The 25,850-nt window shown below is 39.4% G+C and overlaps 2 protein-coding genes across 5 annotated transcripts; one reads left to right on the forward strand and one right to left on the reverse strand.

Annotated features, from left to right (window-relative positions):
• Positions 1-763: 763 nt before the first annotated feature.
• On the forward strand, positions 764-3,564 carry lyve1a (lymphatic vessel endothelial hyaluronic receptor 1a). 2 transcript variants are annotated; one of them, XM_038297753.1, is made up of 6 exons: positions 764-955; positions 1,055-1,238; positions 1,320-1,459; positions 2,676-2,879; positions 2,957-3,029; positions 3,147-3,564. In XM_038297753.1, exons 1-6 carry the CDS (start codon positions 874-876, stop codon positions 3,313-3,315), a joined length of 852 nt encoding a protein of 283 aa, XP_038153681.1. In that variant the 5' UTR covers positions 764-873; the 3' UTR covers positions 3,316-3,564. The 2 variants fall into 2 exon arrangements, with proteins under 2 accessions (XP_038153681.1, XP_038153682.1); XM_038297754.1 differs by having other exon boundaries at positions 2,962-3,029; positions 3,147-3,311.
• On the reverse strand, positions 3,443-24,453 carry ampd3a (adenosine monophosphate deaminase 3a). Of its 3 annotated transcripts, none has more exons than XM_038297749.1 (15): positions 24,378-24,453; positions 11,309-11,531; positions 10,799-10,979; positions 10,538-10,703; positions 10,239-10,458; positions 10,013-10,142; positions 7,249-7,443; positions 6,969-7,100; positions 6,520-6,683; positions 6,313-6,439; positions 5,768-5,931; positions 5,411-5,531; positions 4,271-4,444; positions 4,074-4,184; positions 3,443-3,966 (listed from the first exon to the last, which is right to left on the reverse strand). In XM_038297749.1, the coding sequence occupies exons 1-15, from the start codon at positions 24,430-24,432 to the stop codon at positions 3,790-3,792; spliced, it is 2,340 nt and encodes a 779-aa protein (XP_038153677.1). In that variant the 5' UTR covers positions 24,433-24,453; the 3' UTR covers positions 3,443-3,789. The 3 variants fall into 3 exon arrangements, with proteins under 3 accessions (XP_038153677.1, XP_038153679.1, XP_038153678.1); XM_038297751.1 differs by lacking the exon at positions 24,378-24,453 and adding an exon at positions 15,329-15,453; XM_038297750.1 differs by lacking the exon at positions 24,378-24,453 and adding an exon at positions 14,564-14,761.
• Between the last annotated feature and the right edge of the window lie 1,397 nt (positions 24,454-25,850).

A 25,850-nucleotide genomic window follows, 5' to 3' on the forward strand; every position in this document is an offset into this window, starting at 1 on the left:
AAATGTTGCAACACAGAAAGTCTTTGTATTAATCTGAGTTTCTGAATAAGCTCACATTGCTATATGGTAAGATAGAGTCTTTGACGATTTTGATACCACAGAAAGATCTAATATCAAAATATATACCAGATAAATTCTACTTCTTTGCTTTCATTTCTTCTAATTGGAAAACATCTACTATGCTCTTTTATAAATGATTCAATGTTCTTGTAAACTGTATATACAAACTGGCATATTGTAGTTGAATGGTCACAGAAACCCTGTTGGAGCTTATGTTGCTTAAGGATGTCATTTATCATACTTACCTTCCTGACCACAGAACCCTGCAAGTGTCAGTCAGCGTGCTTTGCGTCATTTCCTGGTGTCCAGGCCTTGTGCAGAGATCATTATGTGGAAGTCGGATGTCGTCGTGTGCCAAAGGCTCACCAGAGGATACCAGAGATAACAAGTGCATATGCGATTGAGCAATGCCTCGAGAGAGGAAATCCTGAGCATAGGGCACCCTGTTCAGATGTTGGAAATAATGAAAACTTTCACAAACATGCTCCAATTCCTCTTCGAGTTTTGATCTCAACATCTCTCCATAATAGGTTTTTGTTCTGTTCTTTGACTTTCTTCAAACCTTTGTCTCGTTTCACGTTTTAGTTATATTTTTTTCTCTCCTGGGTCGTTCTCTCTTCCAACATAAGATGGCTCTTGATCTGACCCGTTCTCAGTACTTTCCTCTTCCCTTTCCTTTACTCTCTGGCAATGACAGTCAGCACACCCCAGAGAACAGATTCACCTCTATTTAACCGAGTGAGTTGGCTGAGGAACACAAACTCTGTAAGACTGCCGCTTTCCCAGCACGCCTCATCCATCCTCTAACCAGTCATGAATATTATCTGGTTGTGCATCCCTTCTCTTCTGGGGTTTTCTTTAGTGTCCTCTGATCAAACTGAAAGCAACTTCAGAGGTAAGACATCTGAATAGATTTTTACTGTTTTTTTTTGTTTTTTTTTACATAAATCTGGTCAACAGCAGAATTTATCACTGTAGTCTGTGTTCCTTCTAGTTTTCCCAGCAGCCGGCCACAGTATAGGTGGTGTACTACAGGTGAGTTTCCTAGGCAACGGAAACCAGCACCAGTACGCCTTCAATGCCTCTGAAGCCCGGAAGGTCTGCCAGGACCTTGGACTCAGCATTGCCTCCAAAGCTCAGGTGGAGGATGCCCTCAGCAGAGGTTTGGAAACATGCAGGTGAGATCACAGAAATCCTTTAACATGAATCCACAGAGTAGTTTAGCGAAATAACCTGATATGATATTCTGCTTTTTTCAGGTTTGGATGGACTGATGAACAAATTGCAGTTATTCCCCGCATCCATGCACTGGTTAACTGTGGCCAAAACAAGACTGGAGTGGTGCCATGGCGAGCGTCCGTAACAACATTGTTTGATGTGTTCTGCTTCAATGAAACGGGTTTGACTAATTTTATTTTCCACCTATTACAAAAAAAAAAAAGCAGGTGCTATGAGAAGTTTATCATTCCACACTGCTATAAATCACCTAAGCACAAATATGATACACATCGATGGTAATGTTTTATTTTTTAGAAATCAAATGTGATCCAGAAACAGAGTTATAGATTTGATCAGGGGTTCCAAATGTTTCTTGCTGAATATTATATGTGTTTTTTATATATTTGATAGAAATTAAATAGATGGTTAAGATAACCCTGGATTTTTACTGTATTTGTTGCATATCATTACCTTCCTTAAACAATAGTCTAAGTAATTTTTGGGTCAAATTAAAAAAGCAATATTGGCTTAAATATAGATGATGCTCACGATGCTGGTCACCTCTTATAAAAATGACTTAATCACCAGTCGATTGAATGATGCATTTCCACCTCTGCTTTAATTATGGAGTATATCAAGAGTTTGAATAATGTGAAGTTTTTTTGTCTAAGGAAAAACCTGAACAAAATTAATCAAATTAATTACATTAAATAGAATCGGTCATGGATAGATAAAACTCCATTGTTGATTATTATGATTATATATATATTTTTTTGCATTCAATCGAATGTATATATTTTCCTTTTATTGTTGTTTATCTTCAATTTGGGATGAGGTTATTAAAGCACTAGCTCAAGCTTCCTTGCAATAAGGAAGGAATTATAAGGAAATGGCATTATATGAATAATTCAGATCGCCATTGATTATGATGCATCGTTGCTTTGTTTTCTTCAAAAATGGCAATGTTATAAAAATGCCTTGCAAATGCTGTAGATGTATTTATGCATCTACCATCTGGAAAATATTTAGATCACCCTTGCTTTTTGTTTTGTGTGTGTCTGATATACCATTTTTATATACCTGATGCAAAATAAGGAATTATGAAATTCTCAAATTAATGTATTTAACTAATCCAGTCCAATTAACTAGATGAATGAGAATCTCAGGAAAAAAATTACTTTTAAGCACAAAGACGCCTTTAAAGACAAGTGAGCTGTAGACATGGCTTGATAGTTGAGGTGTAAAGTGTTATTTTATACATCAGAAGAGGAAAGGTTAGGGGAAAAAAAATATTATATAATAGAAAATTACAGATATTGCAGATAACCATAACTTAAAGCAAGCCTTTCTGAAATGATATGAAGTTAATATCTGCTGTTATTCATGTACATCCACAGATGCATTAATACAATTGAAGGATGCAGTAACAGATAACCCTCTGAGCACCTCTGACCACACACACTCAGCAAACTCCACCCTCACAGCCTCGTCTACATCCTCCTCATCCACCCATCCTCCTTTCTCCACAACCAACCCTGAAACCATAAACAATGAGGTAGAACCTGCACGGTTTTCCAGTCATGCACAAAGTTCTCCTGCAGGTAAGAGCATCATCAGGGACTCTCATCCCAGTAGAGATCAGCTTTTTTTTAAATCATTCCTGATGTTTTTGTTTTAGCAAAGGTTGTACTCATCACCTGCATCTGTGGCATACTCCTTGCAACGATAGCTGTGCTTGCATACCTAAAGCTGTGAGTGTTTTTAATAATAAGGGAGCTGGGGATGACATTTAAAGTTCATTTGTACTGGTAAAAGGTGGGTTCTGCTTTGTCTAATTTATTTTTTTTTTTGTTATAATCTCTGAAAAGGGGAAGGCACTGCTATCTGCACTCTGAACAGAAGATGCAGCAGCAGCATAATTGCCCGCAGACAGAAGAGTGGATATCTGTGAAGACTATTACAGAAACTAAAGAAAAAGAAGTTCAAGAAGATCAAAGGATAGATGTGGGAAATCTGACTATTTCTGGTGCAGAATAAACTTCTTTTTTTGTTTGTTTTTTTGGTGGGTTGGAGTGGGTATTTGTAAATATTTAATATTAAATGTAATCTACTGTTTAGTTATGTACTATAGTTTAGCTACAAGGGTGAGATGTTTACACAAAAATAATTTCTAGACTTGCAACTTTTTATTGTCATAACCTCTAAGTTAAACAATGTTTTCAATAGTTCACTGAACTATCGGTAAAAGAAATGAAAGAAGACAGAAGAAATGTTGCATATAATCCATCTTTGTTGTCTCAGCTCTTCTCATTTCTGGTATTCAGTGCAAAGGGCTACTAAAAGGTATAGAATTAGGTTAAGGTAATAGAAAGCATGAATCAACCTCTCAGTTAGATACCCTATAGGTGTTGTGTTGCCATTCATCTTTACATTAACCATCAGAGCCATCCGCTTATTTCAAAAAACAATAATAGAGTATAGCGGAAGTTTTTCCTCTGTCTGAAGTTTCTTTTAGTCCTGATAGGAATTCATAGCTTCAGACTTCACTGCATCGGCTATGAAGCTGAGTTCATTGCACAGCGTCTCGTGTCTGTAGGCCATACGGATCTGGGCCACATTGGTCCCACGGATGTCATTGCCTTCATGTCCACCTTTCAGGTAGTTCACTCCTAAAAACTGCTGCTTCTCCTTAAAAAAAAAAAAAAGAAGAAGTTAAAGATGTTTGATTAACATTTTGGGGGAATTTGATTGAAAATTGGAGAAAACATTCCTTTTAAAAAGTATGTGAATGTTACCTGGTGGCTTAGTCCACTCTGCAGCACACTGTTTCTGGCTATCTCACAGACATCACAGGTGCTGAGCTTCCACAGCTGAGCTGCTATAGCATACTCTTCCATCAAAGGTTCCTATCATGGCAGGAGAAGTGTAAAAAATACATATATATATATAAATCTGTATGAGTTTCTTTATAGCAGAACCCTGCATGTTTTACCTTGGTGTAGTGGAACTGCATGGGATCATCCGTGGACAGTGACACACACAGACCTTTGTGTAGGAACTCTCTGAGTGGGTTTTTGGAGTATTCCAGGAACAGGCTGTTGTTGCTGAGGGGAGACATGGCAATGGGTACCTGGGCCAGGTAGTACAGATACTGCAGCACAGGACTCTGTATAGAAAGATAGAAAAGACTCTGGAAATCAACCAAAACATTGTTTTCTTAACGCCACACCTTCAAGTTTCTTAAATTCCTTTATCATGTCTTTTAATTACTCAGCTCCAGCCAAATTCTTTGCTTAAAGGTATAGTGGAGGATATGTTTTTTCTGGGTGGTTCATCAAAAAAAGTGGTCCTCCTAATTGTCAATCATTCTGGTGACATGTTTACATAAGGCCGTCCTTTGTGCTCATCCCATTTCACTTACCGGTGGTGAGTCTAAAACTGTGGAAAGAAATGCAAGTCTTCTTTTGGAAAGTAAGCTTGTATGAGCGATGCAAAGAGCCACTCTTAAACAGAGCGTGTATGAGGAGAAATATTTTCATAAAGTGGAGAGGGTGGGTCATTTTAAAAATTTGTGAAGATCCTCCACAGTACCTTTAAGGGATGCAATATATCTGTATAACCATTTCTGTTTTTTGAGAACAGCTTTGCTACCTAATTTTAAAGTGTATTAGTGAAGAAGGTCTATTGTTAGTGGTAGCCCAAACTACGCATCATTTAGATCTGCAGAAACAGCTTCAGAGTTCAGAACAAACAAAACCTTTAACCTGTTTTCAGAGTTACTAATGTTGCTGCTCAATTTAATTGATTTAAATCATTTCTTTATTCTAAAGGCCTTCTTTCCCTACTTCACGGCTACATTGTCCTTATCTTCAGTTGCCTTAAGAAAAAATAACTGGAATCTAAAAAAAAAACTAGACATTTCACCTAAATTGGGAAAACAAGCTTAAACAAGGTTAAAAAAAGCTTTGAATAAAAGAACACATTTAAGTATTTTCAGTAATTTATTTATAATTAATCTCCCCTCCTAGTGAGACAGCATAATCTACTTCCTCCCTGTTTTCTGGTTACTCTTTGGTTGTAATATTTTTCAGGACATGTGAAGGAGAGTTAAGCCTATCTATCAACAAAGTACCTTTTTCAGGTTCAGTCCGTGTGAAATGTTGTCTGCAGTCAGAAAGGCGGAGACCAGATGGGTGATAGATCCTGCTTCTCCACAGTGGGGACGAAACTGGAAGGTATTCAGCCCACGCTCTCTGTGGTGAAACCAACATCATATAACTCTGTTCAACTTTTTTTGAATCAAACTTTAGTTTTGGTTCTAGTTATTGGGATATTCTGTCATCTGTCATGTTCAGTTTAGATGTACTGTGTTCTGAATGTTTCTATACTACATGATACAATCTACTGTTGAGAGAAGATACAATAAAAAAAAAAAAATTGTCTAAATATGAGTCATTTGAAATTAGAATTTTAGGTCATTAGATCTTACTTCCTCAGATTGTTGAGCACCATGATGTTGGCATACATGTAGAAGATGTAGTAGCTGTAAGGAGGGTTGTCATGTGTGGTCCACTGTTCTGGTTTTGGGCTCATGTAAGAGAACATGTGGTTGCTGTGTTTGGACTCATCATCTACGCTGTCGAAGCCCGAAACCTGCAAAGAACAAACCAGAAAATTTTGCACGGTAATTAACCAATAAATGGTGGAATAAATAATGTTCAGCAGCTTCATTAACCTTCTTACACTTCTCTCAAATTATTGAACGTTTTTTTGTTGTAACAGCAGTGCTTCTTTATGATTAAAACGCTTCACTTTGATTTGCAGTAATTTTGTATGTGGAGATCTTTACACCAAGTCCAATTTCTAGGTTTAGGTGTCTTTTTTAACGGGAAAAGGCTTTGTGATAAATGTTTCATTACCAATCTATAAGATGTTAATATTCTGCATACATTCTAAATAAAAAAGAATTAAAGGTTAATCTTCCTTGTAGAGTACATTAAGAATAATAAATAATAATAGAATAATGATACTTGCATATTTGAGGAAAACATGAAGCTCTTTGTGCTCCTGTGGATTCACAGATGCCTTGAAGAGAGGAAGGAATATGTTCTCCAGAATCTTGGCAAAATTGGGTACCAGTTTCTTTGCCTTGAAAATATCACTTAAAAAAATTTTTACTCTCATTACTTGATGAAATTTCATTAGATTAGAGGCTTGCATTTTTTTAACAGTGGCACTCACTATATTCTGGGAATTTGAATCATCCACCTCATGTTTGGTGAGTGGAGTTTGTGGTGAATGAACCACTTTGCCAGACTGTCCCACTCATCGGGAGAGCGTCCATAGATGGACAAACGTGGCTCTGCATGCTGATACTTACTCTCTTCCAAGTCGGCAGCCACCTCCTGTGGGATATAAGGAGTAGTGCAGTGAACTTTTTCTGCAATAGCTTTAATTGAACCACTATGGCAGGCATGCCCAAAATCTCCTCAGAGTCGCTGTCCTGCAGATCTTAGAGGTTTCTCTGCTTCAATTCAGCTGATTCTGATGATTGCAGATCAGCAAAGGTCTGTTAATTAGTTATGAATGGAGATCAGCTGTTCTTGAGCAGGGAAACCTCTAAAACCTGCAGGACAGCGGCTCTCGAGGACCCACTTTGGGCATGCTTGCACTATGGCTACAGGACGCACCTTTATGATCCGAGCAAAGTACTCCCCATTGATATAGTTGTCTGTCTTCAGGAAGATCTCTCGTAGTTCACTGGCACCCATGGGATTATACTTTGAATTGAACTTGTCAAAGCGATGAAAGGTTTGTCTTCCCTGAAATAAACAAACAAATGAAAAACAAAACAAAAAAAAACGTAAAATCTAGAAAAATCAGCTATTGTCACAGAAATAATTAATGACTTATTAAATTCAGCAGGTAAAAATCTTATAATCAATTTAAAATAAATGTTTGCTTCCTTACAGCATGGACATCTAAAGAATCCACAGTGAGATCATAAGCATCCATGTTGAGATAGTGGAAAACCTCCTGTAGGGTCATCTCTTGTCCATTTTTTTCCAAGACCACTCGGTCTTTATCAGTCTTGTACCGTTCCTGGATGAAAGTTAGCAGGTGTTTCTGCGACATGCATGCAGCTGCATGGATGTGTGTGTCAACCTTGAAGGAAAAAGACGTACTGAATAAATACATAGTACAGGCTTTACATCTGTTTCAACAGTTTAAAGAATTAAAATTAAAGGTATTTTTGGAATCCTACAAATATTTTTTTCAGACTGCCATGTTTGTGAACGAATGCTGAATTAATAAGATTATTAAGTCTCTAAAATTGAATAATAAAATTAGAAGATAGAAACCAAAACTGAATTATGTGGAGAACAACTTGATTCACTTTAAGGACTAAGCTGCCAAAATCATTTTCTTGGACAAAAATAAAACTTTGTTTTTATTTTATAATGGTCATATACTGCAGGAAAACAAGCTAGTTTATGTTACTTTTTTATTCGTTTGGTGTTTTTAAATCAACCAGAAAATATTTCCAGATTACACTAATTTATGCAACAATATTACTATGCTAATATTTCTGCACTTTCCACCAGTCTTGAAAATAAAATGCATCACATAACTTGTTGGTTTTTATTTGCATTTAGAGGCATAAATCTATTTCATACGATGGAGAAAAGAAGTCAGACTTCTCATCAGTATCTTAACTATAATTGTCAAGAAGGATGTCCATTTTAATCAGTGGGTGATAGTTTTTGTTGCTACCTTAGTGTCACTGACTAAAGGGAATAATATGTTCATTTCTTCCATATTGTTTTTTAAAAAAAGGAAATAAACACTTGTAGAGGCTCCAGTGATCTCGGGTAAAGTATTAAGGATATATTAGTTTTAAATCAAAAACATAAAAATATAAAAAGCATTCAAAACCTATGGAAAGGTAGAGCCAGTATGTAATTTAGAGACTATAGAACCATTCAGAGAGCACAGACCTCAGCCAAATAGCTCGTTTCCTCTGGCACCTTAAATTAATACCTGTATTTACAGAATCTTTTAAAAAATTGATCACCAAAAGTTAATCATTTGTTGACAGTCACAATTCGCACCTTCTCTGGAAATTTCAGCAAAACACATCCATAACTTTTTGAGTTATTTTGAAAGCAGCCAATCAAAAGCAGATGGAAACATAACCTCCCTGGCAGAGGTAATAATTTATGCTCAGATTACTGACATATTAACAGAAAAACGCCTGTTGTAATTGTAATGACAAAAAAAAGGATCTTCTCCTGCACGAGACCCATCACGATCTGCACCTCAGTGGTTCTGTTTATGAAACTCCTGAAGCTTGCAGATAGAGCTGCTGTTTTTGGTCTGATCCATGGCTGTGACCAGTCTGCAATGCCGTGGAGGACCAGGAAATTACCTGGTCCTTACTCATGCACACACTTCCACAGGAGCTTTTGGTTATTTTCTACATAGTCATGATTTGATCTGTTTGATGAAGATCCATTATGTGGTTTGGCTCATCCACAACAATTAGGTCTGCTGAGGGTTAGAACAAGGACAGTTGACATCTCTGCAAACCACATGTCCTTGAACACACACTGTTTGGACCTTTACCTAAGGTCAGCTAGGCAGCGCTATTTACTATAAAACAGCCACCACAGAGACTGTCCCCCCCCAGGCTGTCAATCTGATTAACATTTATCAGCGTCTAGGTCAGGTGGAACCAGTGGTGGAAAGTAACAAAGTACATTTACTTGACTACTGTACTTAAGTACTTTTTGAGTACCTTCACTTTAGTCATTTTTCGGGAGGTACTAATAACTTGCACTCTATTACATTTCAAAGTCTAATATTGTACTTTCTACTCCACTACATTACCAGTTGTTCATTTTGGCTCAGCTTAGCTTTATCAGCTGTTGCTGTTTTTTTTTCTTGAAATGCAATTTCAATATGGAAGATAATTTGGACACCACTGTTTTAGAGATTTGCTTGACTTTCTACAAATGCAAGAAACTCTGGGCAGACATTAATAATAGCTTATAACTCTTATTAAGGCGTTAGTTGTTCCGTAGGATGAGTTCTCAAAGCAGAGTTGTAGTTTGTGGAAATAGATTCTAACCTTAAACCTCTAACCCATAGCCAAAGTGTGAGGATAATCGCACATCTGGTTTTTTGCAGGTGTTTGTTAAGCAATAATAAAATAGCTTCACTTTTTTGTGGCCTTTTTATGCTCAAATTCTTTACAAATGGTGTAGAATCTATAGCAGGTGGTTCTATGCATCAATACATCCGGTGGTTTCTGAAAGTTACAAGTTTGTTTAAAATTAGAATAAATAGATTAGAATTAGTTAAATTAAAATTATAGAAATGTCTTGATAGTAGAAATTTTGATTTCTATGTTTGAATACTTAGGTATTTTCAAAAGCGAGTACCTCAATACTTTAACTTAAGTAGACGTTTGACCAGGTAAGTTTTATTTGCAGTTGAGTAAGATTTGACTACGAGTATCAATACTTTTACTATTGTACTAATGTTGAATACTTCATCCACCACTGGGTGGAACCAAAGTCAGATTCCTTGTTTTTGTGCAAAAAATCAGGTGATTAACTCAGATTCTGATTCTGATTGTCTTCTGGAGTGACCTTAGATCCCAGTGTGTTAGAGGTGTTATTTTAATCTTGCTCTAAAATAGGGCCTGTTTAAACTTTTAAATAAAACTTACCTTTCTAACATTGTAAAAGTCTCTGTGAGGCACACGTTTCAGCTCCTTTAGCTCAGCTATCTCATTGAGCATCTCATGGAGATGGAACTTTGAACTCAAGAAGTTTAGTCTTCTGTGACAGTAGGTCTTACTGAAAATGAAAGTGGAGCTTTGTTGGTGCTCTATCAGTGTTAAGAACTGGTTTTTCAACCTGCATGACAGAAGACTGTTTATTTTGGTAACTTACGTGGGTCCATCAGCGATCATTGCCAGAACATGACTGAGATCTATAGCAAAGGTCTCTAAGTCTGGGTAAGGAAGATCATTAGGGCGTTCCATTTGAAGTCTTTCTGCACTACCATATACGTACACAATCCCATCAATCATCTTCAGCTCATAGTTCAGGTTTTCAGGGATGTTGTCCATGCTATACGGATCCTCATCTTCTGCAGGGCATGGGGATGTGTCTGAAGGGCAGAATGTTCTGATCAGCTCACACAATAATAGTAGAGTACAAGATGCTCTAAAATGCTTAACAGCTCATACCAGGCAAAACTTCGTCATCTACGTCCCATCGGATGTTCTCAGCGCTGCGGAGGAATTGACTTGTTGTTCTGCAGAATCTGTGATAGGCAAGCTTTGAATACTTCTCTCTTAGCAGCAGAGCATTAAACAGACTTTTGGCTGCCTGCTCGTAATCGTCCACTGTGACCTAAGTGGAAAAAGGATCAAATCCATTTTTAGGGAACACATACACAAAATGCAAAGTTACTTAAAACCTACTGTACTTAAAGGGTTTAAACTTACTCCAGCGCAGTAATCACCACTAATAGTAACTCTCTGGAAATCAGGACAGCTTTCAGAAACCGATGAAAAGGTGGAGCTAGTAGAAATTGATGGTGTCTCTGTCCTGGAATCTGGATAATCTGTATTTGCTGGGATCTGCAGGGACAGTGACTTGGAGCGGATAAGCCTCAAGCTTTTTCTCCTGAAAATCAGTAACATATACCAAACTGTTGAACTCTTTACACCTTGCACAATAACTGCAATTACTAATGTGCAATCACTATTTAATACCCTGTGCAATTTATATGTAATACCCAGTGCAATAATTAAATATATAATTACCTATTTATATAAATACCCATTTAATACCCTGTGCAATACTGTATATAACACATGCACCTTTTTTCCCTTTTGGCACCTTCTTTTTGACTATTCAGCCAATGTAACAAATACGTTTCTCCACTGTGAGATCAATAAAGTCTATCAATTAATCAATCAAACATGATTTGATAGAAATGAACCAGGGCCAACCTCTTGACACTCTCCTCTGACTGCTGCTCTGCCAGGTCCTTAAGCAGCTCGTGTTCTTTAGCTTGCTGCAGGCCGATTGGGCAGTCCTCAAGCACAGTGAACATTGACAGGGCATCCTTGTTGTCTTCTTCTTTCAGTGCTGAAGCGTAAACCTTCTCAGCCAGTAGCTGTGTCTTCTTCGCTGCCTCACTCAGGGTCACCTTTGGGAACTGGCGAGGCATGTCTGCAAGAGGGCAGAAGCTAGAATAAAATGGCAGTAGTGATGGGTGTCATGGATAAACTGGCTCTAAGCAGTTGATGTTTTGTAAACAACAGTTTGAACCTGCATGAGGGTTTCAGCACATATTATTCAAGAAAAAATGTCTGCAAAGTGTCGCCACCTTCTGAGCTCTGCCTGAACTGCTTTTGTTCAAAAGAGTTAGTTAAAAAAATGTTTTTTTTTGCAGGATGAACTGGAGCTTTTTTCTTAAATATCCACTTCGATCTTAAGGAATAAACAGTAGAATCAAACCCGGTAAATTTAGCTAATTTAACCGTTTCTCTAATTACATCTATACATCTTTAAAGGCCTAATGGCTTTCTAAAATCAGTTAGACTCAGCTGTAACTCTCGAGCACCTCGCTGAATGTGTTTGGATTACAGTTATGATCATTGAATAACAAAACATTTCTGGCACATTTATCCTCTGGCCTAAAAAAATACAATAAGATTTTAGTTTAACGAAAATGTTCTCAGTTCTGTTTCAAATGAATTCTTTCAGACCTATTTTATCCAAATTCAAAAAAGTAGAGATAATCATTCTTTCTAGAAAGAACTAGTTTTGTTATCTCCAAATAGAATATAGCTTTACAATAAATGCTTATTATAAACTCAGTATAACCCATTCGATAATTTAGAATATGATACAAATCTCCATTACTAAGTGAAACATGTGGTGCCAATTAAATACACAAAAACTGGTGTTTTCAAGACTTTATTGCTGGTAATTATAATATACATCTAATGTCATATTAATTCATTCCGATTTAAAAGTATTTCCAAAACTGGGCTTAATAAAATGTCTTTATTCTCTCATTTATTGATCATTAAGCAGATTTTGTTTCCCCTACTTAAAGATGCATGGTTAAGTATATAACCTCAATCAACTTGGGAAGTCTTTCTTTTTATTTTTCTGAAATACAACATGCTGTTCAGTTTTCTTTTGCTGTTGAGGAGGTCATATTGTATGGTTGGATCAAAGCCGGGTATCTTCCTGAAGCTTATCATTCCTAGAAGACAGGACTCCAAATCAGCAGCATGAACCGTATCCCACTGACATCCATTTTAACTGTCTGTGGTCCAGCCTAGCTTGTTGCAATCTGGAATCATTCTCTATCAAATCAAATAAAGCCTTTCATTTCAGATTTTCAGTTGTTGTTTTTTTTAATTAATGTACTCACATTATTTAATTACTTTAACATAATGGCACATTTATCTGTTTTCCATTATCCATTCCCTTAATGCTACAGGACACAGTCTTATCCATCATCGTACGTATTATAAAAAGTCTATGGAATCCAGACTTGTGACAGAGTGTATTTATAAAGTCCCTCTAATCTATCAACAGGAAATATTAGAACAGAAATTCTTTGTCCCATTAATATAAGATTAATTATAAACTAGACACGATAAGAATATGATTGAAAATTGTTTGCTTGACAGAAAATGTGACCACAACAGTTAAAGAGTCCTTTTTAAATGATATCTATATTAGAGACTGACACGGGAGTGGATTTTCACTCCTGTCCCATCCCACTCCCACAGAAAAAAAATGGTGTCCCGTCCCGATCCCGGGCCAGAGTAGAAATCTAAATCCTGTCCCGTCCCACTCCTGGTGAAATTACTCCCACTCCCATCCCGCTCCCATTCAGAATGACTCCCGCTCCTGCACCACTCCCATTCTTGTTGTTTTTGAGCGCGGGTGAAAAACTCAGAGCGGAAGTTACTATTGGTTTGCTCCCGCTCCCGTCTGCTCCCGTTAATGTTTAATCCTGTACCGTCCCAATCCCGTGATCGTTACTAATACTGACTCCCATCCCACGGGAATCCCACGGGAATCCCGTGACCCGTGGGATTCCCGAAAAAATGTCAGTCTCTAATCTATATTAAGGTTTTGTTTTAAAAGCAAACCTTGAAGGATACATAATTATTATTAGTAATATAAATTAGTATAATTACAAACTTATGAAATGTCATTTATCAATGAACACCCATTTTGTCTAAATATGTCATAAATGTATAATGGTAATCAACCATTTTTTTTTTTTTTTTTTATTTACATTAATAGAAATCTGTTTCCTGGATTTGACTAATCCCTTTGGGAGGAACGGGAAGCAATCTAGGTCTTTCCAAGGGTTTAGCTCTAAGACCCAGAGCTGCAGTCTAAAGAGGTAGAATCTGGTACCTGCAGCTCTAACAATTAAGCTACCAACCCATCCCCCGTCCTACTTCTATCACTGCCCTTTCTGTGATACAGCAGAGAGTAAATGCACCCAAAATAACATCCAGATAGTACCCAGTAGGATTAGTTTTCTTAGAACACATGTTTTACAAGCCACAGTTAACAAAAACCTTGGCAACAAAGGTGTCTACTGATATTCAGGCAAGGCAAGGCAAGGCAAATTTATTTGTATAGCACAATTCAGTACAAAGACAATGCAAAGTGCTTTACATGATTAAAATATAGGAAAATAAAACAGAATCAAAGCAAGTAGGAAAAAATGCAGAAACAAAAAATAACATTAAAAACAGTTGGACTAATGAAAATAAAAAAGTTGAACTAATGATGTTTCAGTTGAACTGTTGAACTAGAACAGTCGAAGGCAATCCTAAACAAATGTTTAGTCTTGATTTAAAGGAACTCAGGCTTTCCGCACTTTTACAGTTTTCTGGAAGTTTGTTCCAGATAAGTGGAGCATAGGAACAGGCATGTTGTTCATTTGTGTTGCTACAGCTGAAGATGTAATAGCCAAATACAGCAAACACAGAACTCAAATTTGTTTGAAAACCTAAATACATTTAATGCGTTATAACAAAAAATGTAAAAACATTTGAAAAATTCAATATATTTAAAAATGATGAGCAATGGCATATTAGGGTATGGTTATTTCCCCAACGCAGTTTAATTTATATAAAAATGGCCGTTTATGAGCCTTTTTAAATATTGCGTATTACTATTGTATTAAACCTCCCAATAATTTAGCTTGTTTTACTTACCCTCATTACTCCTCCTTAATGCCATATTTACGTAGTCCTCTTAATTAGGGCTTAAAGAAGCACTTCAACACCACCTCTAGCCTCTATCAATAATTACAATTCTCACCATGACACAGCAACATCTGCTCATTTTTGTTGTTGGTTAAGTTTAAGCAGCCCTTAACTATAGGACTATGTTTCAACACACTAAAAGAGTATTTCTGTTACAGAGTCATCACAAGCAGGTGATGACAAAGATAACTGACCCCTCCTTGTTTCTTGTTATCTGTAAACAATGCCTGATATACCCGAGCAACTGTAGTTTGGCCTAAAGTGAACAAGTAGTATTTCCTATGGGGCACTTTGAAACAGGAATGAAATAATGATTCAGTGAGAATTATGAAGGATTTACCCAGTAATATCGAAAAGCTTCATGATTTGATGAGGAGACGACTTCCACTGCTTCACCATGGTTCACATTTTATCCTGATATTCCTAACATTAAGAATTTGTGCACTTAAGATTAGTTTTTAAATATATTGCAAACAGATTTATTTTTCCCCCATGGATTTACAAAGAGTAAATAGCAGATATTTTAATACTTTTGACAAAAATAATCATTTTCTCTCTCACTGATATTCAGTAAGACTAAATTTGTCCTGGTTTAGTCAGTTTGGATTATAAGTTTCTCTTTTTTATTGTGTTAAATATCAGGATAAGAACAAAAATATTTTTTTTTCTTCACTTTCTTTAAATGAATTTATATATAGCATATAGTAAAATTACCTTTTAAACTTTAGGACTGGGAGTAGATGGTTTTAGTATCCTTTAAAAAGCTTCTTATAACAGATCACTGGAAGTTTGGCCCATTCCTTCACACAGAACTGCAGTAACTGAACAATTCCTCGCTCAAACACACTTTTTTAACTCTGCCCACAAGTTTTCTATGGAACTGAGATAAGAGCTCTGTGATGACTCCCCCCCCAAACATTGACTTTGTTGTCAGATAGTCACTTTGTCCCAAATGACGTGATATGAAGAAAAAAATGATATATTAAAAAAAGCTTTATAAAATAATAAAGAAGGATTCCTCTGTTCTGGGAACTCCTCTGGAACCTCTGGAGAGATTCGTTGATAAATAATAATTCTTCATAAGATGAAGAACGTTATGGCCATCACCACAGGTCTTCAGTCAGAAACTTCTCCAGATCTGGTGTAAGACAGAACGATAGAGAATATCCTTGCTGCCTACAGCTATAAACACCTGCAGCGTATTGAAGAAAGGCTGATGAGGTACTTCCCATTTAATTCCACCATGGTATTGATACAGTGTTTTGGAATTGAATTGAATTGAATCAAATTCAAGGAAATCAAATTGTATTGATCCAGTCATTATCTATTTGGAAAACTCAAACTGAAGCATCTTGGCAGAGATGTTGTTCCAGTGCTACACTTTTTCTGTTGTTGTTTGTTTCTCATGTTGTCAGCCATTTTGGAAAAGTGCATCTGTTCCTTCTTCAATCCCCCCTAACCTTTTGCCTACGCTTAACCATTAGCAACACATGCCTAACCCTAAAACTGAGCTAAACCCATACATTTTCCTAAACCTAAACCCCACCCCAAGAAGAGACCTTCCTCATGGGGACACTTGTTGGTTCCCATAAGGAACCAACAAGTGGTCCGTTTACGGGGACTTGTGGATCCCAGCAGAGGCGTAGCCAGAAAATCTTTATAAGGGTGGCCAGGTAATAAACAATGTACACTGAGGGGTGGCCAAAAGTGTAAAGGTGCCAGAACCTCAGGGTCAATCTACACTGTTCCAACAGGAAAATTAACGAGAAAAACATAAATTTTTTTCTAAATAAAGACAAACTATACTTTAAAGCCTTTCCTAACAAATAGATGCATATATTTAAACATTCATACTTCTTAGATCAAATGTATAGTGGATAAAATTCTTCCAGGTGTAAGTTCTGGGGCGAACATCTTTTCCATTGTGATTACTTACCTACTTTTATCAATAATCTTTCTGCATAAAATTGATATTTACAAGCACTAACATCTACATAAAGCAAAATTTTTGTTGGGAGCTGGAGAAAATCCCATCTTTCTCCAGCAGAGTCTGCCGTGGATCCTCTGAGGGAGCCTCCTGCACAGCTGCAGCTCATCTAGATCATCAGAGGATCCACTATATAAGCTGTCTTCAGACCTTGCCTCAACGCCGCAGTGTTGCTCCAGTTGGTCAGCGCTAAAGCCTAGATCCTTGTTGAATCTCCATGACTTTGAATCCAGGTTGGATTCTAACCTCTGTCTCTGTGTTTCCAGGAAACCCGTATCTCCTCCGTGTAAGCTCTGGAAGAGCTAACCTGCCGAGCCGACCCTCAGAGCCAAACCCTGAAGATTCTCAGAGAACCTCCAAGCAGCTCCGGGCTAGAGCTGGGAAACCAAGGCTAAGGTCTGCTCTAGCTAGACGTAAGACGCTGAAGCAGCAAACGGACTCTGCTGAAAACCTCTTCTCCAGAACCAACAGTGATTCTCCCAAAGTAAACCTCAAGAACCCTCAAGGTACAATCAGTGAACCTTTGGAATTCAAACCCTGTCTGACATTACTAACTGTGCTGTCTCTCACGCAGACTCCGGTGAACCAGAATCCAGACCAGAACCAGAATCAGTACATTCTGTGTATTGTGCTTTAAATAAACTGTTAAACTTTCCATCCTTGTGTCAGTGGTGTTCTGCATAACTGGGTCTCCATTTGAGAACCCATCATGACAGAAAACTGCGGCCAAACTCAAGGCCCAGCAGAACATCTCCGTCAACTACTGGAGGAGCGGGATGCCCAAATCCACAGACAAGTCCAAACACTGAGTGAGTTAAATGCTCGCATTGATTTCCAGGATCATCTTGTCCATAATTTCTCCAGTCGTTTGAACAGTGCTAACGCTACCCCTCCACAACAACCATTTCCGGGTCCAGTCCCTCCCCCGAGGTCACAGCCTGTGACGTCATCAGAGTTCCGTCCTAGTCTCCCAGAGAAATTCTCCGGTAACATGAAAGACTGTAAAGGTTTTTTATTCCAATGCCGTTTGATTTTCATGAACTCCCCTGATAGTTTTCCCTCGGACCACAAGAAAATAACTTTCGTTCTCTCTCAGCTAACAGGAAGAGCCTTGGAATGGGCTCAGGCCAGATTTGCCTCTGACGATAGCTTAAACTGCTATTTCTCCGACTTCATTTCAGAATTTAACCAGGTATTCAACCAAGAAACCGACCAAACAATCGATTCCAGAGCTCTTTTTAACTTAAAACAGGGAAATTCTTCGGTGGCTGAATTCTCAATTAACTTCCGGGTTAAGGCGGTAGCTTCCGGATGGAACCAAAGCGCCCTGAAGGGAGCCTTTTTCATGGCATTAAACGAACAGATCAAAGATAAACTCGCAACCCTCGACGAACCTGCCTCCCTCGAAGATTTAATTCGCCTCTCCATCAGACTAGATAATAGAATTCGAGCCAGAAACAGTTCTAAGAAGCAGAGTAATTTCTCTTCTGCCTCACATAACGTGACTGTTTGTTCTCCCTCTACAGAGCAGATGCCCACTCAAGGGTCTAAGCCCCAGTCTCTCCCATTGCCTGTTCAGGCCTCTCATTCAGGCGAAAGGGACTGCGAACCTATGCAGGTGGGACATACCAGGCTCACTCCTGAGGAGAGACAAAGGCGTTTTCTAAGTAGACTATGTATCTACTGTGGTGAGAGTGGACACTTCATCGCCTCCTGCCCGGCAAGATCAAGTGGCCGGGGCCCGCCAGAGGATTTGAGGAGTCTGGCGGGCCAAATAAACACTAATAAATCTCCTCGATTGTTGCTGCCAGCCACACTCTTCTGTGAAAACCAAAGTCTCTCTTTCTCCGCTTTCATCGACTCAGGTTGTGAGCGTAACCTAATCGACTCTAACCTCGTCCAACAACTCCAGATTAAAACCGTTACCCTCTCTCAGCCTCTCAGTGTGTCCGCCATAGACGGAAAAAGACTCCATCGTGTTACCCACCAAACCCAGCCCCTCGAGCTACTCCTGTCAGGTAACCACCGAGAAACAATAACTTTCTTTGTTTTTCCCTCTCTATGTTCCCCACTGGTCCTCGGGTTCGAGTGGTTGGAGAAGCATAACCCTCACATTAACTGGACTAAACGTCTCCTGGAATCATGGTCCACTACGTGCCACGAAACATGCCTTCGTTCCGCTGCCCCTATGGTGGGGTCCCCTAGAGGTGGGGGGGAGATGGACTCTCCTGACCTTTCTTCAGTTCCCTCTGAGTACCATGATTTAGCCCCCGTCTTCAGTAAGGTCAGTGCGACGTCCCTACCTCCACACAGACCATATGATTGTGCCATAGAACTTTTACCTGGTGCTCCTCTTCCTAGCAGCAGATTGTATAACATTTCCAAACCCGAAAGAGAAACTATGGAAAAATACATCAACGAATCATTAGCTGCTGGAATAATCCGTCCTTCTTCCTCTCCTTTGGGCGCCGGTTTCTTCTTCGTGGGCAAGAAGGATGGTTCCCTGAGACCTTGCATTGATTATCGAGGTTTGAACCAGATCACAATTAAAAACAAATACCCACTGCCTCTTCTCGCCTCTGCTTTCGAACCAGTACAGGGTGCAACAGTGTTTTCCAAGCTGGACTTGAGAAACGCCTATCATCTCCTTAGGATACGAGAGGGCGATGAATGGAAAACTGCCTTTAAGACACCCTTGGGCCAATTCGAATACCTGGTGATGCCCTTCGGTCTAACAAACGCTCCAACCTGCTTCCAGGCCCTAGTAAATGATGTTCTCAGAGATTTCCTCAACGTGTTTGTTTTTGTGTACATTGATGACATTCTCATTTATTCCAAGGACCTCCAAGAACACAAGAGACATGTCCGTCTTGTCTTACAGAGGCTACTGGAGAATAAGCTGTTCGTGAAAGCCGAGAAGTGCGAATTCCACCAACCTTCAGTCACCTTTTTGGGGTTTGTGCTCGAGGGCGGCCAGGTAAAACCTTCAGAGGACAAGATCAAAGCAGTCTTAGACTGGCCAGTTCCTGAGAACCGAAAACAGCTACAAAGGTTTTTAGGGTTCGCTAACTTCTATCGTCGATTCATAAGAAACTACAGTCAAACCGCCCTTCCATTAACCTCTCTGACTTCCATCAAACGAACTTTTCAGTGGACTCCCGAGGCTCAAGCAGCATTTGAGAAACTAAAATCCTTGTTTTCCAGAGCTCCTGTACTAATTCAACCGGATCCAACTAAACAGTTCATCTTAGAGGTGGATGCTTCAGATTCCGGGGTTGGAGCGGTTCTCTCCCAGAGGCTCGACTCAGATCAGAAAATACACCCATGTGCTTTCTTCTCCCGTAGGCTCTCTTCTGCTGAACAGAACTATGACGTGGGTGACCGAGAACTCCTGGCTATTAAGCTGGCGTTGGAAGAATGGAGGCATTGGCTGGAGGGAGCTGAGCATCCGGTTCTTGTGTGGACAGACCACAAGAACCTGGCTTACATCCAGTCAACAAAGCAGGCAAATCCTCGCCAATCCAGGTGGTCAATCTTCTTCTCACGATTCAACCTTATCATTTCCTACAGACCCGGATCCAAGAACGTGAAGCCCGATTCTCTCTCTCGTCTCTACTCCGTCGATCATCCAGAGACCTGTCCTTCCTGCTTCATGTACCATTGGAGTGGTCAACTGGGAGATAACGGACCTCATCAATTCTGCCCTAGCCACTGAACCAGATCCAGGTACCGGTCCGCCTAACCGTACATACTGTATGTCCCATTATCTGTCAGGTCCCGTCTTATCCAGTGGATGCATGCCGCCAAATTCACCGCTCATCCAGGAGTGAGTAGGACAGTAGCTCTCATCTCCAGGCGTTTCTGGTGGCCCACACTCCACAGAGACGTAAAGGAGTATGTGTTGGCTTGCCCCACATGTGCCCGCAACAAAGCCTCACACCAACCTCCTTCAGGTCTGCTTCAACCACTTCCTGTTCCCTCGCGTCCATGGTCCCATATAGCCATTGATTTCGTCACCGGTCTCCCTGTCTCCCGAGGTATGTCCACCATACTAACCATTGTTGATCGTTTCTCGAAGTCCTGCCATCTAGTTCCCCTCAGGAAACTTCCATCGGCCTTCCAGACAGCCCAGCTGCTAATCAAACATGTTTTCCGGCTTCATGGCATTCCCCAGGAAATCCTCTCGGACAGAGGCCCACAATTCATCTCACAGGTATGGAAGGCTTTCTGTTCTGCTCTCGGCTGCAAACCTTCTCTCACTTCAGGTTACCACCCTCAATCAAACGGCCAGACAGAACGAATGAACCAGCAACTGGAATCCACCCTCCGCTGTCTCACTTCCAATAACCCCGTGGATTGGAGTCAATACCTTCCGTGGATAGAATATGCCCACAACTCCCTCCGTTCTGCATCCACTGGACAGTCCCCATTCCAGGTCAGTCTCGGATACCAACCACCTCTTTTCCCTGCAGATGAGAGAGAGATATCGGTGCTGTCCGTTAATCAACACATCCGTCGCTGCCAGAGGATTTGGAGGGAGACCATCGCCACACTCAACCTATCATCCGAGTCAGTCAAACGTTTCGCCGACGCCAAGAGACGTCCTGCCCCCGAGTATTCTGTGGGCCAGGAGGTGTGGCTCTCCACTCGAGACATCCCCCTCAAGGGGATGTCTCGAAAACTCTCCCCGAGATTCATAGGACCCTTCAAGATCTCACGCATCATCAATCCTTCTGCTGTCCGCCTTCAACTTCCCCAGTCCCTCCGAATCCACCCTACTTTCCACGTCTCCCAGATCAAGCCTGTTTCCTCGAGCCCTCTGTGCCCACCGTCCGACTCCCCACCACCCGCCCTGGAGGTCGATGGCCATCCGGCCTTCACTGTGCGCCGCATCGTAGACTCCCGTCGACGAGGTCGCGGATGGCAGTACCTCGTCGACTGGGAGGGCTACGGGCCGGAGGATCGTCAGTGGGTCCCAGGCTCGTACATCCTCGACCCTGCGCTCATCGAGGAGTACGAGCGTTCCTGCCCATCTACCTCTTCCGGACTGCCAAGGGGCGGTCGTTGAGGGGGGGGTACTGTTGGGAGCTGGAGAAAATCCCATCTTTCTCCAGCAGAGTCCGCCGTGGATCCTCTGAGGGAGCCTCCTGCACAGCTGCAGCTCATCTAGATCATCAGAGGATCCACTATATAAGCTGTCTTCAGACCTTGCCTCAACGCCGCAGTGTTGCTCCAGTTGGTCAGCGCTAAAGCCTAGATCCTTGTTGAATCTCCATGACTTTGAATCCAGGTTGGATTCTAACCTCTGTCTCTGTGTTTCCAGGAAACCCGTATCTCCTCCGTGTAAGCTCTGGAAGAGCTAACCTGCCGAGCCGACCCTCAGAGCCAAACCCTGAAGATTCTCAGAGAACCTCCAAGCAGCTCCGGGCTAGAGCTGGGAAACCAAGGCTAAGATCTGCTCTAGCTAGACGTAAGACGCTGAAGCAGCAAACGGACTCTGCTGAAAACCTCTTCTCCAGAACCAACAGTGATTCTCCCAAAGTAAAACTCAAGAACCCTCAAGGTACAATCAGTGAACCTTTGGAATTCAAACCCTGTCTGCAGTTACTAACTGTGCTGTCTCTCACGCAGACTCCGGTGAACCAGAATCCAGACCAGAACCAGAATCAGTACATTCTGTGTATTGTGCTTTAAATAAACTGTTAAACTTTCCATCCTTGTGTCAGTGGTGTTCTGCATAACTGGGTCTCCATTTGAGAACCCATCATGACAATTTTCCACTGTGAGATCAATAAAATCATAAAGTGATTATTTAATAAGTTTGTATTAAACAATTAACCAAAGAAGCCTAGATGACTTGCATTTTCTCATATATATATATATATATATATATATATATATATATATATATATATATATATATATATATATATATATATATATATATATATATATATATACACATCATTTTCTCTTTAGATCTGAAAAGAGCTTGAATACTTATCTTTAATGTTAGTATATTGATGTGCATAATAAACCGCAGTGTTTTTGTCGTCAAGTAACTGTTACTATATGAACAATGTTTAATGTTTTTGAATATTCCACTTAAGAGTATTACTGCTGCCACCATCTGTATCAGAGGGAAGAATATGGTTGGGGTGGCCACAGTGAAGGCCAATGATTGGCCCCTGGCCCCCCATCTAGCTCTGCCCATAATTACCTTTAAATCCCGAAAATGTAGCATATTTCTTGGAAATTTTCCCCACAAGGTAACCAAAAAAAACGGCCACACACACACCTTTCAATTTAACTTTATCTTTAACACATTAATTGAGTTATTCTTGCTCTCTTAGGGGCCCTCAATAGCTTTTCACCTCATGTCACCAAGTTACTTCTTTCACTGTGAAACATGACTTTCTAAGAAGCTTCAAACAACATCCTCAGAAATGTTTTCTACTTTTGCTCTGTTGATTTGGATATTTTACCGTCACAACATTTTTATCCTAAAAATCTTGAGACAAAGGTCCCAAATGAGCGCTATTGCGGATGGAAATTCCCATGCTTTTAAAGCTACAGGGTGTAATCTTCAGCGACATCTAACGGTCAGACTGCAAACTGCAGCGACATGAACCGCTCCTCCAACCGCTTCTCCCCCTCCAACAATATGGAGGCCGTCACGGTAAGAAATAGCCTCTGCAACGCCCGCCTCACCCTACCTTTAAATTGATAAGAAGATTATTGACATTTATAATTGTATAAATAATATTTTATTAGTCTGTTGCCGCAATACCATTTAAAGTTAATGGCGTTCTCTACGGTAACTATTTTGTCAACTCTGGGCTGCCGTAGATCAAAGATGCAGTTTAAATCTGAAATGTGTTTATAAATAGTCATTTGTAAGGCAATGCAAACATAAAGATTGAGACTTTCAGTTAGACTAATCAGTCTGTAACGTATGTTATTTATTATAATCTATAAAAGGAAAGTCTTTATTTATTTACTTATTTTCTATTCATTTATTATGTATTTATTTTTTGTATTGTAATTTATTTTATTGATATCAGAAGAAATAAACATATTTCCAGTTGGAAAGTACATTCACACTTATACCTTTAATAAGAGCTAATTTTGTGATTTAACTTAAAAAGAGCCTTACAAAGCCATGCTATCATCACCTGAACTTTTTAAAAATGCCATTGTAATCCTTGAAAAAAATAGTAAAGTTCTATTTTCTCCCAAACATTTCTGACATTCAGCCAAATTAGGAAAGATTTATCCTTTTGCTGTGTCAGACAGAGACAAAACTACGGGTTATGTGCTGTTAATACCTTCTTGCTGAATCATTTACTGAACAGATTAAGCCCAGATTGTAAATTTAATATCTTCAATATGACAGCAGAGCACCTTTGGAGCAGAACACCTTTGTGTCAGTGAGTCTGCTGAGCGGCTCTTTAATGTGGAAATATGGAGTCGTACATCATATCCATGTTTCCTTTGGAGAATAAGAACCATTAGTCATTATTTCCTGATCTCAGAGTAAATCCCATTAGAGGCTGGATGAGACCATTACTTGCCAACTCAGACACAGCTCACTTTATCCTGATGTCTTTATCTTGTCACTTTTCATTTTTCACAGACACCTCGCAGCACTTACTGGAGGAGCAACCAAAACAGCACTTTGTCAAAAGCTGTATCTCACAAAGAGGTCAGAACCCCATGAGAGGAAGCCTTTTACCACATTACAGAGATAGTGATGAGAGAATGGAAGAAACTCACTGGATCCCAGACTAGCAGCTGTCTGCTTTGAAAGAGGTGCGTCACCTTGCCTCATCTCTCACAGTGTCCAGACCTTAAGGAAGAAGATGCACCCGAGATAACATGAAATGTTTCTAAAATAGAGTCTCAGATAATAAAAAAAAAACATTTATAATTTCAAATAAGTAATCCAAAGCATACCTTTCAATCAGAATAGTCAGAAAATGGATACAAATAACATTCCCACTCAACATTTATCTAATAGAAGATTATAATTTAGGATGTACAAGTTCACCCACTGATGCTAGGATAAACACTGACTGTTAAAAGACCTCCACTCACCTTCTCCACAACCTCTGAAGTGGGTAAAACTGCACAAGTTCTCTCACAACAGCATCCAAGTCATGCTGTGCTGTGATTGTAAAAAAGTATGTAGCCCAATATCTAATCCACCACCCTGCAGCCTGTCGACTCCATCCTTAACTCTTTCATGGCCAAAGCTTAGTAGCTGAACAACTGATGAGATCAAAATGCTAAAAATTATTATTTCGAAACTCAATATGGGTGAATATAATTATGTCCAGCGTGTTTATCCCTAGTTTATCCCTTTTGCTAACAAAAATGAACTTGTTTTAAGTACTGCTATTTCAACTGGAAAGATGATGTGTTTTAACTAAGGTTGCTTTCCCCTTCTTTAATGTGTGTGATTTTTAGGTAAAGAATATATGTGCAAACAAAGTGATGCAGCAGATTATTTAAGGCAGCAGGAAGATGAAGTGCAGACAATGCATAATAGAAGTTTTTTATTTCGAATGATGGAAAATATAATGTGTACTTTACAAAAACATCACTCCAACTAAATGACAGTGATCAAAACAGCTATCAGTCCCAAAAGTTAGATTAAACTAATGCGCTGTGCCTCGCAAAATTCATGGCAAAATTTGACCTAACATATCCGTGGTAATCAGCATAGAGCCATTATGTAATATTAAAATGCATTGAACTTGTTAACAGTTTTTATTGTTTTAGCTCAACCCTTAATGTTTTATCTAATTTTAAATTTTTTTTCTCTGTTCAGAAACCTAAATAAAGCTGTGCAAGATTTTGAAAAAGGAGAAAACTAGATTTTTTCATAGGTAAAAAAATATAAGACATTATGTCTATTTTTATTAAGCCATGGCTGAGCAGGACCCCCCTCCAGTGCCAAATCTATAAAAAATATCCGAAGCACTGTCAGAATGGGGAAAGAGCACTTTTAAGGCAAGGCAAGGCAAATTTATTTGTATAGCATAATTAAGTACTAAACAATGCAAAGTGCTTTACATGATTAAAATATAGGAAAATAAAAAAATGCAGAAACAAAAAACAACACTAAAAACAGTTTAAAGAACCCATTATCAAAAAATGCGATGTACATTATTCAGATCATGCCGTTGTTTTTATTAAAGTCTGAAATTTGAATGAGTCCTTCTAGCACATTAGCATGCTTTGGTC

Source organism: Cyprinodon tularosa, unplaced genomic scaffold, assembly GCF_016077235.1.
Source record: "Cyprinodon tularosa strain WSP-4 unplaced genomic scaffold, ASM1607723v1 ctg395, whole genome shotgun sequence".
In the NCBI taxonomy this organism is placed as follows: Eukaryota; Metazoa; Chordata; class Actinopteri; order Cyprinodontiformes; family Cyprinodontidae; genus Cyprinodon; species Cyprinodon tularosa.